The sequence below is a fragment of the Chionomys nivalis genome, chromosome 22 (assembly GCF_950005125.1).
Source record: "Chionomys nivalis chromosome 22, mChiNiv1.1, whole genome shotgun sequence".
NCBI lineage: Eukaryota > Metazoa > Chordata > Mammalia > Rodentia > Cricetidae > Chionomys > Chionomys nivalis.
Genome location: NC_080107.1, coordinates 4,042,559 through 4,056,553, shown reverse-complemented (window position 1 = coordinate 4,056,553; position 13,995 = coordinate 4,042,559). Strand labels below are relative to the sequence as shown.

The 13,995-nt window shown below is 40.7% G+C and overlaps 1 protein-coding gene across 3 annotated transcripts in view; it reads left to right on the top strand.

Moving 5' to 3' along the window:
* Dnajc10 (DnaJ heat shock protein family (Hsp40) member C10) overlaps window positions 1-13,995 on the top strand; it is a 40,951-nt gene that overhangs the window by 14,998 nt on the left and 11,958 nt on the right. For all 3 annotated transcript variants that reach the window (XR_009055989.1, XM_057754846.1, XM_057754847.1), the window contains exons 10-15: window positions 3,477-3,614; window positions 5,268-5,357; window positions 6,027-6,140; window positions 7,944-8,058; window positions 12,418-12,545; window positions 12,756-12,872. Coding sequence is in view for 2 of the 3 variants with exons in the window: in XM_057754846.1 (XP_057610829.1) it covers window positions 3,477-3,614; window positions 5,268-5,357; window positions 6,027-6,140; window positions 7,944-8,058; window positions 12,418-12,545; window positions 12,756-12,872 (702 nt within the window). In the remaining variant the exon portion in view is untranslated. The remainder of the gene's footprint in view (window positions 1-3,476; window positions 3,615-5,267; window positions 5,358-6,026; window positions 6,141-7,943; window positions 8,059-12,417; window positions 12,546-12,755; window positions 12,873-13,995) is intronic.

Here is a 13,995-nt window from a genome sequence, read left to right as displayed (position 1 = left end):
GCTTAGCAAAATCTTTCACTGAATTGGAGAGTTCTTTTTTTTCCATGTTTTCTTTTTTATCAGCTGTGAATTCTCTGAGCCGTAGAGATCTTGTTGCTCCTTTGCAGTGTTCTAGGATGACTGTCGGATACGTGAACAGAGACCACTGCCCACATGAGTACTTACGGAGAGCGTGACTGTACTTGACATTGTTAACAGCAACGTGAATGTTACAAGTGTTTGATAGCTGTTGATCTTTGGATAGTAAGAAGTGGTTTAGTCTAATGTTAAAATCGCCAACTTAATTTACTTGTCTTAGTTGGATTCTTATAAGGAAAACGCTTAATTGTGGTTTGCTTACAGTTTCAGAAGTTCAGTCTGTTATCAGGTACAGGGAACATGGCAGCGTGCAGGCAGAGGTGGTGCTGCAGCTGAGAGTGCTGCATCTTACAGGCAACAGGAAGTCCTGCTGACAGTCACTGGGGAAGCTTGAGCAAAAGCCTCAAAGCCTGCCCCCTCAGCGACATACTTCATAGTGCCACTTATAGTGGTATATTATTTGTATACTAATAAATAAATCTTGCCTGAAGACCAGAGGCAAAGCTAAAGCCACTAGAGGTCAGGCAGTGGTGACATATACCTTTAATCCCAGGATTTGAGAGACAGAAGCAGGTGTTTGTGAGTTCAAGGCCACCGTGGGCTGCACAAGGATCAATGCAGAAACAGATCCAGATGGTGGTGCCTCATCTTTAATCCTAGTACTCGGGACTCATGCCTTTAATTTCAGCACTAGAGAGAATATAAAATGGGAGAGAGGATCTGACTGCTTAGTCTGCTTAGCTTGCGGTTGCCCAGCCTTGGTAAAAGTAAGGCTACTCTAGTGGCTTGGCTGCCTTGTTTTTCTGGTTTCTGGGTTGAACCCCAATTTCTGTCTCTAGATTTTTAATTATTCATGCTGCAGCCACTCCCTTTGGGGGCCATGTTCTTTGAAACCCCCACACGTGTGTTTCTTATTTCCCTCTGTAATTCTTTCAGCACTGCTTTAAAACTGCTTAGGGATCTTTAATGAATGACATCAAACCATGTCCCCCGGATCAGTGACAGTAGAATGTTTGAAGACAAGATCTGAGTATCCGTATCTTGTATTGGTTTGTTTGTTTTATAGTCCTTGGTCATCAGAGCCTTTGGCCTCTGTTCTTCTCCAGGAAACACTAGTGTTAGCATCAGGAAAGTGCTGTTCTTGAAACCATGTTGGAAAGGCTTATCTTTTCTCTTCCTTTCAAAGAGGGCTTTGCCCTTTCAGTGACATTTTTAATGCATTAGTATACTGTTATATATAACATCCTCATGTGTTTGGTGACTTTTTTGTTGACTGAAGATCTTTGGTGATAGTTACTTGTACTTTCTGATTTTTTTTCCTCTTGCTCAGACTTTGAGTTTTATCATATTTTATGAGTCTTTTGTTTTCTACTTGTTTGATATTTCATTCAGTTTTACATTTTATTTCCTTTCTGTTTTCTTAGGGTTTAATTTGTTCTAAAATTGTTGAGATGTCACTAATAGTTAGACTTTTTTTCCTAATATTTAGATGATAAATTACCACAAATTAACAGCTTTAACTGCGTACCATATTTTGTTGCATAGTATTTTTATTATCACCTGAAATATTCCCTAACTTTTTGTTTTTAATTTATTTATTTTATGTGCATCAGTGTCTTGTCATGGGTGTCAGGTCCCCTGGAACTGTAGATACAGACAGCTGTGAGCCACCATGGGTGCTGGGATTCAAACCCAGGTCCCTTGGAAGAGCAGCCAGTGCTCTTAACCACTAAACCATCTCACCAGCCCTGTAACTGTTTTTTGAATTATAGATTATTTAGTAGTATGCTTAATGTCTAAAAGCAGATCTAAGTTTTTGAAGCTTTGTGATAGTCCTAGCTATGTAAATTCCAGCATGGGTAATGAACATGCTTTCCATAGTTTCTAAGCTAAATTGAGATGTTTATGGCCTAGTATATACTTTTATAAATCCTCATGTACTTTTGAAAAGATGCATACCTCCATAAGATGAACTGGGGTGTGTGTGTGTGTGCATACACATGTGCTAGTATGAAGTGATGATGCTCAAGTCTAGATTTAGTTTTCTTGTAAGAGTATCATACTACTTCCTACTATTATTATGGACATTTCTATTTCTCCATTTCATTTTGCTAACTTTTTCTTACATTTTGAGTCTTATATGAATTTAAGTAAGGCCAGATGGTGGTGGAGCACACCGTTAGTCCCAACACTCAGGAGGCAGAGGCAGGCAGATCTCTGAGTTCGAGGCCAGCCTAGTCTACAAAGTGCATTCCAGGATAGCCAGAGCTGTTGTTACAGAGAGACCCTGTCTCGAAATGCTTTAAAAAAAAAAAAAAAAATTGTTAATTTTCTTTGTAATTTGTAAATCATCAAGATTACAGCAAGTCTCTGACATCTGACTCCATTTTCTTAGACAAGGCAAGTCCGTGAATGCAGATTCCTCTTGCAAATTTGCTATCATCTGTGTTAGTCCTGTGTGGGTTCTCATAAGTCTTCCATGCAGTAAATTTAATATATCTTTGTGTATATGTGTGGTGCAGGTGTCTGAACCTAAGGTTTTAATTAAGTATGCTAGGTATCTCCCCAGTCAATAGTGTACTTTTTTGTACCATTTAATTTTTACTTACAGATGCTCACATAAAATACCTCGGTGACATTTTTTTTTTCTTTAGCAGTATTGGACTTTGTGAATATATAGGTTAATTTTTTTTCACCCTGGCAGCCGTTACTGTACTTCTTTTCTGTTTTTTTCTCTTGTCTTTATGGAGTCCCAATTAAATAGATGTCAGTTCTCTCTGTTTACCAGCTTGCCTAGTCTGGAAAGGTTTCTTTTAGTAACTTGACATTTTGAGAAATGTGCTTTCCATGTGGGACTTTGGAGCTCTTTACAGGAGCTCGGGCAGCAACAGGTGCTGATTTACATGTAACAGCATAGGTGCAGAGCCTTCTGATGGCCTTCATGATAACGGAAGGACAGTTGCAGTGATGCGGCTGACACAAGCCACAGTTTAGGCTGTTTCAGTCTGAGACTGTTGAACAGCCTAGTTAAAATAATACTGTGAAAATGTAGTTCTCGTATACAAAACAGTATAAAAAGGAGGCCGGGCAGTGATGGCACAGGCCTTTAATCCTAACAGTCGGGAGGCAGAGATGGGGGGATCTCTGAGTTTAAGGACAGCCAGAGCTACACAAAGAAACCCTATCTTGAAAAACCGAAAAAGTAAAAGTAGATGTTTGTGTTTACTATTGAGAAAACTACATTTTACTATTCAAAATTTAGAATTCTGTGTGGAGTACTATTTTTTAGAGCTTTAACTTTATAATAGAAAAGCTTAGTCTCCAAGGAAGGTGAATCTCATTGTTCTTTTTCCTTTCTTTGCACCATGGCACGTTCATTCCTTTGCACTTCCCATCAGGACGGTCTTGTCAGCGTGGGATGGGTGGACTGTGACACCCAGGACAGCCTCTGCAAGAGTTTGGACGTCACAGCAAGTACCACTGCTTATTTTCCTCCCGGAGCCACTTTGAATAACAGAGAAAAATCCAGTGTTTTGGTATGTGTAACTTTTTTTTTAATATTTATTATGTATACAATATTCTGTCTGGGTGTATGTCTGCAGGCCAGAAGAGGGCACCAAGGTGGTATGTGTAACTTTAAAGAAATTTCTTTGCATGTAATTGGACACATGCACACATCGTAAGATAATTGCTCACATCTTTTTAGAAATAATTCCTGAATATAATCTACTAATTATGACGTACTTAGATTAGTGCATCCTGTTTTGAGATATACTTATTTGTATATATCCTTTCATGGCTATAAGCAGTGTTGTACAATCTTGCATGTTCATCTTGTGTATTTCTTAAAGTGTCTTTTTGAAGGGGGATACTTGCAAATTTCCCCAGCTCATATTGTCAGATTGCTGTCTACTCCTAGCCAAGAAAATATTTTATATAAGAATATTTATGCAGGATTGTAAAGGTGACTCAGTGTTTAGGAGCATTGCTGCTCTTCTAGAGGACCCAGGTTTAGTTCTCAGCACCCAAGGTGGCTCACAACTGCCTAACTCTAGTCCCAGGGGATCTGATGTCCTCTTGTGGCTCGCTCTAGCAGCAGGCATGCATGCCGTATAAATACATAGATTAAGGCAAACATGCAGAAAAATACATTTAAGGGAAATTTTAGCATAAATTTTAGTATAATTTTTAGTATAGAAGCACATTTAAGAAATTGAGAAGAAAGCTGAGTTTTCAAGTTAAGTAACGTTTTAATTATTAACATAAATGGTTGAGTAGCTGTGAAGATAAGTGCTAACACTGTGGTTAATACCCTGTACATTCTCTTGCTGCATCCTTTGCTACATATGCTCCGTTGATGACACCAAGTTCTAGGATAAAGTACAGGCGGAGGTGAAGGACGGGTGAGGGAGGAGTGCTTGCCTCCTGTGAACATTTTGTTTTAGAGCAGAGACTTGACTTCCGGGCATGTTCGAAGAAATTTTTGTATGTTTTGCTTTTAAAAATTGATACCTATGTGATTTGGTTTTCTAAAACGTCCATAATCGTTTTTCCAGCTCTAAGTACTTACTGATAGAAATGATGTAATATTAGAAGTGTTTTAATATTAAAAATCCTAAGACTAAAGTGTGGACATTGTGTAAAATGTGGTTAGAACTGAAATTAAGCAAACATGTTTTCCTGATGTTGTAGAATTCACTTCAGATTGCAGAGAGGATGACCATAGAAAATTTTACTTATTGAATTAGCAACTCATAATTTGTTTACATAATTATTTTTTAAAAAGAAAGAGCCTAACTTTCTGAAGAGATATTTCAGTAAAGAGTCTTCCTACACAAGGCTAGTGACTGGTGACCCAAGTTGCTGTGTGGAGCCTATGTAACGGCAGTAGGACATACCAGCTTCACAGTGTCCTCTAGCCTCTCTACATGTGATATGTGTGCACACGTGCATACTAATAGATTTTTTAATTGAAGAAAAAGTCCAGTTATACAGTATCTTTAGTAGTTACCAAAATATGGCATACTTTTCAAAGTCTCATTTAGAATAATTAAAAAAAAAAACTGCTTAATTTACATGGTTGTTAAAACTTATTCTTACACCTTAACCTGTAGAAGTTGTAATAAGATATCAAATACAATAAATGAGAATGTACTTAGAAAGTTTACAATGTTGTTCATTTGTTCTAGTTCCTTAATTCATTGGATGCTAAGGAAATATACATGGAAATCATACATCATCTTCCAGACTTCGAACTGCTTCCAGCAAATAAACTAGAGGTGATGCTTTTACAGTAACAATAAATGTTGGCAACCCTGCAAGTCATAATATGTTAACAATAGAGTTTATTTGTTGCTAGGGAGAATCAAAAATAGCAGTTTTGAAGGATTATGTATTAGTTAATTCTGCGATAATTCTGATTACAGAAATTGCAGTGTTTCTAATTCAAAAAATCTTTACATCCTTGAAACTGAGCTTTGAGAGGACCAGCAAGGCATGATACGGATGACAACACAGCCTCGGTCTGAGTGCACAGCTGTTGTTCACTGGGATTAGGGAGCATCTTCCGAGAGTGTTCACAGTGTGCAGTCAGTAGCAGACTCGGCCCCTTTAATCTGTTCATCACTTAGCGCTGGATTTAGTATCTTTACCAAATAATTTATTAAACCTGAAACATATTTTTCCAGCCCTTCCCAGCCCTTCGCAAGTCTTAAGTTATTAAAGTCATATTCTTTTCTCGAGACAGCCCTTGCTTTAAGCTTTCTGACCCAGTGGCCTATCTCCTACCATGTACTCTAGGAGTGCTATTACTGCTGACCTCAAGAGAACAGTGACTGATTTAGAGAAGACTTTGAATTAACAAGGAGGGTAGCTAGCGTTTATTTCATGTCAGAGAAACGAACACTGGATCCTCGCCCCTCTGCTGACCTTGTTCCTTGTCATGTCAGGATCGTTTGGCGCATCATCGCTGGCTCGTGTTTTTTCATTTTGGAAAAAATGAAAATGTAAATGATCCTGAATTGAAAAAACTGAAAACTCTGCTTAAAAATGAGCATATTCAAGTAAGGAAAAATATACTTTGCCTAGCTTGTGGGCATCCTTGTTTGTCTGCCTTGTTTGTTTGACTAAAGGTTTATCAATTCTTTTCTCTTTGCACAAATAGCTTTAGTGTTTGTGGATATAAATGGTTGGTAGAGCACTCACGGTGCGCATGAGGCTATGAATTAGATCCCGGTACTGCATAAACCTGGCAGTAGCGCAGATTTGTGGTCCTTGTCAAAGCAGGAGGGTCAGACGTTCGTGGTCATCCTGAACTAGTCAGAGAGGCCAGCCTGGACCACACAAGAGTGTGCGGTCCTGGAAGTGCGTGTTCAGTTTTCTTACTGATACCTTTTGGTGTAGAGACTTAATGCTTAGACCTTTACTGTTGTGCCCCTCATTTTGGTCTGTTAGTTCACCTTGTCATTTGCTTTGTTTTAAGGAAATAGGACCTAGCTGTAGTGTCCCGGAACTCGTCCCCACCTCTCTCCTGACTCCTGGAATTGTAGGCTCTGCTACCATGCCCACTGCAGAGCATTTCCCTTTCCTTTTACATTTCTTAAATAAGGCATGGATTATTTTGTTCATTGTCCATGTATATATTTGCACTTTTACTTTATTGTAGTCTGGGGAGCTGCATATGATACTAGTTGTCGATACTAGAGTGTGCTGGTGTTGATGAAAGGGATGCTAATTAGTGGTATTCCCTAAATAGTAATGATTGTGAATACAGTCCTATATACATGACTAGGTGTGGAGACTAGAAGTCAGCATTGTATGTCAATCACCGTCAACCTCATTTCTGAAATGGTGTCTCACGGAACCTCAGGTTTGCCTCTTGAGCTATAAGCCCCAGCCATCCTTTTGTCCCTACCTATCCATCCCTGGGACTAGAGGTCCAAATCACTGTCACAGGTTTTATTGTTGTTTGATTTATCTTTGAGATTACAGTTACATTATTTCTTCTTTCCCTTTCCTCCCTCCAAACTCCATAAACCTCTCCTTGCTGCATTTCAAGCTGTGGCCTCTTTGTTGTTGTTGTTGCTGTCGGTTGGTTTTTGTTTGTTTTGTTTATCGAGATAAGGTTTCTCTGTAGCTTTGGAGCCTGTCTTGGAACTCGCTCTTGTTGAACAGGCTGGCCTCTCTCACAGAGATCCGCCTGCCTCTGATTTGCTTCCTGAGTGCTGGGATTAAAGGTGTGCGCCACCACCACCCGGCTCTCTGTGTTGTTTTTAGCAAAATACTGGATACTGAACTCAGGTCCACGTGGTTGTCTGGCAGCAATTTATTTATTGAGCTATCTCTCCAGGCCTCTGAATGTAATTTTTGAGTCACATTCTTCTCTACTTTCTGTTCATAATCCTGGTTCATTTTTCTTCCTGGTCAGATATTTGTCCATCTGATTGCTAATATTATTTTTAATGGCTCTTTTGTCTTAGACCAAGGAGGGAAACGTGGTATTTATCATTTGCTTGTGTTATTTGTGCTATTTTCTTTGACACTGGAACATCCTTTTTCTACATTATTTTTGAAATGCCTCACTTGCAAAGTTACCTTTGCTCTACCACAAAATGAAATAGCCCCTATGTTCTTTTCAAGAATATTTTTTTTAAAGAAATTCACATTGTCTTGGGAATTTCTTGCAGGTTTCTAAATTGTCTAGGAAGCATTCTTTATTGAACTCAGTATTAAATGTAAATGAACCATTCCTGTCCCTTTATTTTATAACCCATTGACTTCTAATGTCATTTGGAGATAGTTGTATGGATATTTAAAAAAAACTGTATAAAATGTGTTTTATCCAATTAAGTGTTCTACTTTTCCAGGTTGGAAGGTTTGACTGCTCCTCTGCACCGGGCATCTGCTCTGATCTCTACGTTTTCCAGCCCTGTCTAGCAGTGTTTAAAGGACAAGGAACCAAAGAGTATGAGATCCATCATGGTTAGTGTGCTTTTCTCTTGCTGTGCTGAAACACCATGACCAAGGCAGCTTCTAGGAGAAAGGGTTTACATGAGCTTACATTCCAGAGGGGTAAGGGGCCGTTCACTATCACTGCAGGCAAACAAGACAGAAACAGGCCTGCAGCAGAAACAGCCGAGAGCTCACAACTGAACTGCAGCGGGAAACCGTACACACTGGGAATGAGGCTTTGAACTCTGTAAAGTCTATGGTGGTGACACATTTCCTCCAGGAAGGCCACCACCTGGGGACCACACATCCCAGTGAGACTAGGAAAGTCACAGAAACGCATCTTAGCTTTCAAATAGAAATATTCTGTGATTTGTGTTTTGTGGACATAATTATTGTCAAGAATTTGCTCTCACTAGCAAATATGTAGAGAGATATTTTAATTGTATAGTTAATAATTTTATTATGCTTGTTCTTTTAAAGGTCTTTTTTAACATTTTGATAACTATTTCAGCTAAAAATCTGAGGGTGGCACATCACCATGTGGGGATTTATTGGCAAAGCAAGCGCCCCCTGTGGTCTCCATCTCACCATCCCTCATTCATTCTCTGTTAACCAGTAGCCCTGCCTGTCTGATGTTCTGAAAGATGTGAAGTTAGATGAGTAACAGATACTGATTCAACAGAGGCTTCTTTCTTGAGCCTTCCTGTTATCTTTGCTCTCTTAGATGAGGTAATAGAGTTGCAAGACAGGAACTCTTGGCTTAGATACTCTTCTGTTTCTCTAAAGAGACACCATGACCAGTGCAGCTTAGAAGAGAAAGCATTTAATTTCCTTGCTTACAGTTTGAGAGCGTTAGCCCATTACCATCATGTCAAGGGGCAGGCAGCAGGTTGGTAGTCACAGTGCTAGATATACCCAAAGAGTTCACATCTGATGTACAAGTTGAAGGAAGAAAGAGACTGGGCTTGGTACGAGCTTTTTACACCTCAAAGCCCACCGCTAGTGACACACCTCCATAAGGCCACGCTTCCTAATCTTTCCCAAACAGTTTCATCAGTTGGAAACTAAATATGTGAGCCTATGAGGACCATTCTTATTCAAACGACAGTAGCTGTGCTCTCAAGAAGTTTGGACGACAGTGTGATAGGGACAGGAGAGCTCTCTAAGGAGAACGTGACAGATGCTCAGTGCCACTATGTAAATCTGAACAAGATCCAGGGGCTTTTCCTTGTCATAGGTCAGTGGGAGCGTGTGAACTGAGCATGAACTGCTTAGCTGCTTAAAGCAATTACAGAAGTAAAAGAAGTAGGGTCCATTAGCTTAAAACAGTGAGTTGTGACCCCCTTGGCAGATTTCTGTCTCTAAAAGTATTTACATTATGATTCATTACAGTAGCAAAATCACAGTTATGAGGTAGTAACAGAAATAATTTGATGATTGGGGATCTCAAGGACATAAGGAGTTGTATTAAAGGGCAGCATTAGGAAGGCCGAGAACCCGTGGGCAGAGATGTGGCAGGACCACCCTGACCACAGGACCGGCATTGTTAGATCACAGCTGCCAGTGAAGAGGGGCACTGACGCTGACAGTGTTGATGACTTGCCCCCAACATAGGCACACACAAGTGACTAACGCTAAGATCTGAACTTAGGACTCTAAGCTCTGTTAGAGCCTCACAGCGAGGTAGGTTATACTCTGAGCCGTGCTGGCCTGAACTCTATGTACCTGAAGCTCAAACTGGCCTTGAACTTGCAGTCTCCCTGCCTCAGCCTCTGTAGTGCTAAGATTACATACACCTCTGTGCCCAGTTGGAGTGACACGTTACCTATGAAATGTTCCCCCTACCTTCTCTGTTCTCTTGGCCTTGTTTTGGATCCATCACCTCCTTTGTCTACAGTTGTTCTTCCTCTTGTCTGCACTCGGCACCCAGCACGCTATTTTCATGCCACTGCTCTGCATTTTGAATCTTCTGGAGAATGGGCATTGGGTTCCTCATATAGCAGCAGTGGCATTGTCTGTTTTGCTCACCGTTCTGTCCCCAGCACCTGGACCATGTCAGGCATGTCTAGGAACACTGTAAGAGTTGTTGCAGGGTCAGGGTGCTTTTACACCTCTTTCTGCCTATTCTCGTAGCCTCGGCACCCACCTTTGCTCCCCTCCCCAGATAATCTTAGCTTCACCCACTTTTGACTCCTGAACATACTGTGGTCTTCAGTCCTTGTGCTATCACACACGACTCTGCCTTCTGAGTTAGTCACTCTTTCCGCTCCTCCAGTTATTAGCAAACCCCAAATTACCCTTCCAGACTTACTCTCGTACCCTAGGAAGCAACTGAGCCTGTAAGCATGTCCCTTTATGCTAATAACTATACTGCGCCTTGCACTCAGCCCTTCTGTGTCCCAAGTAAAATAGACTAGAACAAAATAGAAATGATGTGAGCTGTACTTAACTTCTAGAGACTTGAAGATAAAGCAGAAGGGTAAAGTGTTTGAGTGTGAAGTAGCATCTTTTACCCAGATAACAACCATTTGGCGGTTAGGAGTCTGGGAACAGCCATCTTAATTTCTGTGACACTGCAGTCAAGGTAGATGAAGGGGTAGTCAGAAAGCTTCATGGAGCCAGAGGCCTTGGTTCTTCACTGTGTGCTGCAGTCTAGATTGCTAACAGTGTGCTCGCTGACCAATCCCAGAATAAGTTACCTGAAAATGAGAAAGCAAGACAGAAGTAACACATGAAATCACAGCCCCGTGTTCTGGTGGTCACTTTGACATGAAGTAAATGGCATTGGAGCTGTCTTGGAAGGAAACTGAACTTGAGTGAGTATAGATTGTACTTACAAAGAAACTGAGGTAGAACAATCTTCTGAGATTAGAGGAAGCCCTGAAAGAACAATAGCCACATTAAGACATTAGACAATGACTACTCAGTAGAGGAGGTGATGAAACACAGTGGGTTATTTACAGACTTGAGATAAGGAGAGAGAGAGAGCCCTGTTGATCTTAGGCCAGCAGGACTCCAAAGATGGGAAAGGTCATTGTTGAGAGAAGACTAAGACAAAGATGATCTCTGATCTTCTGGGGAAAGGCACTGGAATTTCATCCTAAGAGAAAACAGGGAGATACTTGGTTTTAGAAAAGTCACTGCCCAGGGTAGGTAGGAGGCAACGTTTAGAAGGGACAGCAGAAGCTGCCTGGTCACTTCGGGTAGGACTGCCATAGACAGATGGTACCTAAGAGGTCAGTAGACTGGTTTAAATCTTTTAGAAACTCAGTATAATTTAGTTTTTGTTAGTATATAGGGGATTAAGAGAGGAGTCCAGTAATTGTCCTAATTTTATATAGTGAATTGGAGTAATGGGACCTTTTAGTGAGGAAGGATTAGGAGTTGACAGGAAGTAGAGTGTGTAGATCACAGTTGAGTATATACCTTGGCTTCAGTAGAGAAATGTAGGCCAAAAATGAAGACATTAAGTTGTGTGTTAATGGTAAAGGCCTGAGTGAATATGAGTTAATGTGAGTGAAACAGAAGAACCAGTGGTCGGGACCACCTTTTGGGGTGCTCAGAAAGAAAACTGTGAAGCAGTTCAGGAAACAGCACTAAAGAGAACAGGCAGGAGAGTACATCACTGTCATTTCACCTGTCCTGTCTGTTGAACCGTAACAGTAGGAATGTGTCTGACTCAGTGCTCACCTTCATTTTGACTGCTGAGTAAGTCAGAAGGTACTTGGGGAAAATGGAGTCTCTCATAGTTAAGAAAGCTCATCTGCCAAGCCACAGAGCATGCTCTTCAGGCTGTGGCAAAGCACTGAATGCACTTAAGTTTGGTATTTGTTGCTTTCTAAGGGTGACTGTAGTAGCCGTAGGAAATTGGGTGCATTCACTAGTGTGGCTGTTACAGCAGTAGCAGGAGGCATGGGGCTAGGGCAAGAGATGGAGTGGACACAATCATAGGGGAACAAGTAGGCAAGAATCCTCTGGGTGGTCTCCTTTAGGCAACTGGGTAACAATCTGCCAAGTCTGAGAATATGAAAAAGAAACACATAGGGGTTGGGGAGAGGGTGGCCCATTCTAAAACAGATACATTAAGTTTCAAATATCAAGTACATTTTTCCACTGGACAATTTGTAATACATATTTCAAATTCAAGAGAATACTAAAGGGATTATTGTGTTTATGAAGTGAGAAAGCATTCCTCAGAGGCCTTGTCATTTAGTCTAGGAAACAGAAGAATGCCCAGTAGAAGGGATTCACAGCAAGCCGAGGAGAGGGTGTGGAGCACAGGAACCCACCAGAGCCAGTCATCCATAGGCCTTGTTTCTTAAGTACTAAAATTAGAATGTTTTCGTACATACAAAGAGAGCACATACTTTAATTTCTCCCAATTTATAGGAAAGAAGATTCTATACGATATACTTGCTTTTGCCAAAGAAAGTGTTAATTCCCATGTTATCACGCTTGGACCTCAGAACTTCCCTGCAAGTGACAAGGAACCATGGCTTGTTGACTTCTTTGCCCCGGTGAGCTGTTTTTATTTGTCATCTCAAAAAGCCATCCTCTCGACAACTGGAACATCAGTCCTAGAACTGGGGGCCCTGCTGCTCCTCCGGGCGCTCCCAGGACGGAGGCTGTGGCAGAACGTGCCGTGGGACAGACCGCTGCACTCAGTGGAGACAGTGCAGGTCTTCCTTCCTTTTCCTCTCGCTCATGCTCACACTCCTTTCTTCCAGTGGTGCCCGCCCTGTCGAGCTCTTTTGCCAGAGTTACGGAAGGCATCGACACTGCTCTATGGCCAGCTCAAAGTTGGCACACTAGACTGCACAGTTCACGAAGGGCTCTGCAGCATGGTAAGACGTCCAGTATTAACACAACCTTGCTATGGCAGTGATAGTGAAACACTGTCAGCAAAATAGTAATTGTAGTTCAACTGTAGATAGATCTGTAGGTGGCTGTCCGTATGCAACTTTGCTTACCAAACTCAGGCATGTGTTTGAGTCATAAAATACTTCCAAAATTTTCCATTTTCTCTAAGTCTTTGTACTTTTGTAACGTATTAAGTTTTAGTAGTCTGCAGTTTATTCTTTGGATTTCTTTTTACTTGTCAGTCTGAGTAGTTTGATTTGAGCAGGCATGATAGCCGGTTTAAAAGAACCGCTCATTTTTACGATGTGGAAGTGGCAATATGTCTACGTGGGTGATGACATTGTATATTAAACATACTCTGGTTGTTATGAATAGGGTAAGAGTGAACCAGACATGGAGAGGTATAGATGATGTAAGAGTAGCCATGAGTGGATGGTAATCATGGCTATGTGAATTCATAGTGGTTTATTTCCTTTCTGCAATATGAATCTTTAAACTCAAAAACTAAAATGTTAAAAAAAATGACAAGAAAGGGAAAACCTGTTTCTTAATACATACTAGAAGGTAAATGTTTGGCTTCACTATTCAAGAAAATACAAATAAAATACATCAGAATTTTGATATCTTCCCTTTGACAGAAGAAGCTTATAAATAACAATATTCAGAATGGTGTGGTGACATCCCTTCACATGTGGATAAGCAGCTGGGGTGTGGCTCAGTGACAGCAGCACTCACCTCACATGTCTAACGCGTGGGCGCAAGCCCCGGCATTGAGAAAGACAAAATCTTAAAAAATAGAATATAGAAGGAAAAGGGCAGATTACATAGCAGCAATTAAGTATGATAAAAATCACAGAAAAGTCTTTAAATACTCAAAACAGTACAGTGTTCTGCTTGAAGATAATGGCGATGTAGTGAGGTTTAAATACCAGCAGATTTGACACCGAGGAGTGGGGCCGAGGAAGACGGTGTCAACAACAAGCCAGTATGACTAACAACTATTAGTCACTAGTAAAGGAAAATGTGTAGGTAATTGAGGTTATTCTCGTAGTTTTAGTGTGTTTGAAATTAAAGTAAGTTGGGGGAGCTGTTTGTGTGTTTTAAAGA